This window comes from Manacus vitellinus, unplaced genomic scaffold, assembly GCF_001715985.3.
Source record: "Manacus vitellinus isolate BGI_N305 unplaced genomic scaffold, ASM171598v3 scaffold_2588_pilon, whole genome shotgun sequence".
Lineage (NCBI taxonomy): Eukaryota > Metazoa > Chordata > Aves > Passeriformes > Pipridae > Manacus > Manacus vitellinus.
Window position 1 is genome coordinate 1 of NW_021939871.1, and position 1,171 is coordinate 1,171.

The window sequence follows — 1,171 nt, forward strand, 5'->3', positions numbered from 1 at the left end:
TCTCCAGCTGTAGGAAATGCTGGTGCTGTGGGGGCACAGCCCCACTACTCCAGGAGGGTGACCAGGCAGTCCCCATGCAGCTGCCCCTGCGTGTCCATCCCCCCAAACACCAACAGCAGATGCACAACCGTGTCTTCAGTGCTGCCCTGGCCCTGCTGGAGGGGCCCAGCACTGTCCCCCGCTGGCACAGGTGGCTCTGTCCCAGCTGTGGTGGCTCCCCTGTCCCCCTGGGTCCCAGCCTGCCAGGGAATGACACACATGGCATGGTCCAGCCTCCCAGCAGGCATGGGGGACTCAAACTGCAGGAGTGTCCACTGCTGCCTCCCTGCAGTGCAAAGACACAGTCACAGCTTCAGCTGTCACATATGGGGACAGTGACACTGTTCATTAGCACAGCCTCGAGCCTTTAGTCCTGCAGTGTGACCCCAGGGGAAGGCCCAGGGCCTGGGCAGGTACCATGCTCCCCAGCTGGCACTGGCTGAGAGCACCCCCCTACCTGTGTGATACTTGTAGGTGGTGTCCAGGGTCCCTTCTGGGCCTATTCCACCAAAAATGTACACGTGCTCCCTGAACGCTGCCGAGGAGTGGGATGCTCGTCCCCCGGGGACGTCACCAGTGGCCGGGACCTTCACCCACCTCATGTCACCTGGTGCAGGAAGAGAACACACCCATGGCTGTGCATTACACAAACCCCACCAGCTCTGCTGATTTAAACAGAGAGAGGGATATTTCAGGCACTTGAGAGCCAGTATTTTTGAAGAGCATGGTCCCCCAAAGTCCAAGCACATCCCACAAGGTACCCACACTCACTTGTGTCGATGCAGAACAGGTCGTTGTAAAAAACATCTCCAGCCAAACCCCCGTGGATGAAGAGCTTGGTCCCAACTGCCACCACGGCGTGGCCATGGCGAGGGGAGGGGGGGTCACCATGAGTGTCTGGCTGGGACCAGGTCAGGGTGGCTAAAAACGTGAGCACAGATGCATCAGGAAGGAAACTCTGGAAGCTCCACAGACCAGAGACCCCAAAGCCCCACCAAGGCTTCCCGAGGAAGTGCCTGGAGCAGCGTCTGAACTCCCAGCGCCTGAAGCGGGCCCGAGTCCGTCAGCAGAGGGAGCAGCCGCCCGGTGAGGCTCAGACCCCGGCGGGGCCCAGCACCGCCACAGCTCTGCC

The 1,171-nt window shown here is 60.8% G+C and overlaps 1 protein-coding gene across 1 annotated transcript; it reads right to left on the reverse strand.

The window, feature by feature from the left end:
- Positions 1-6: 6 nt before the first annotated feature.
- LOC103764789 (rab9 effector protein with kelch motifs) lies at positions 7-1,099 on the reverse strand (the record flags this gene model as incomplete). The annotated part of the gene is made up of 3 exons (XM_029960159.1): positions 7-325; positions 497-646; positions 811-1,099. Coding segments are annotated over 3 exons (720 nt in total), but the record flags the coding sequence as incomplete, so codon positions are not given.
- Positions 1,100-1,171: the final 72 nt, after the last annotated feature.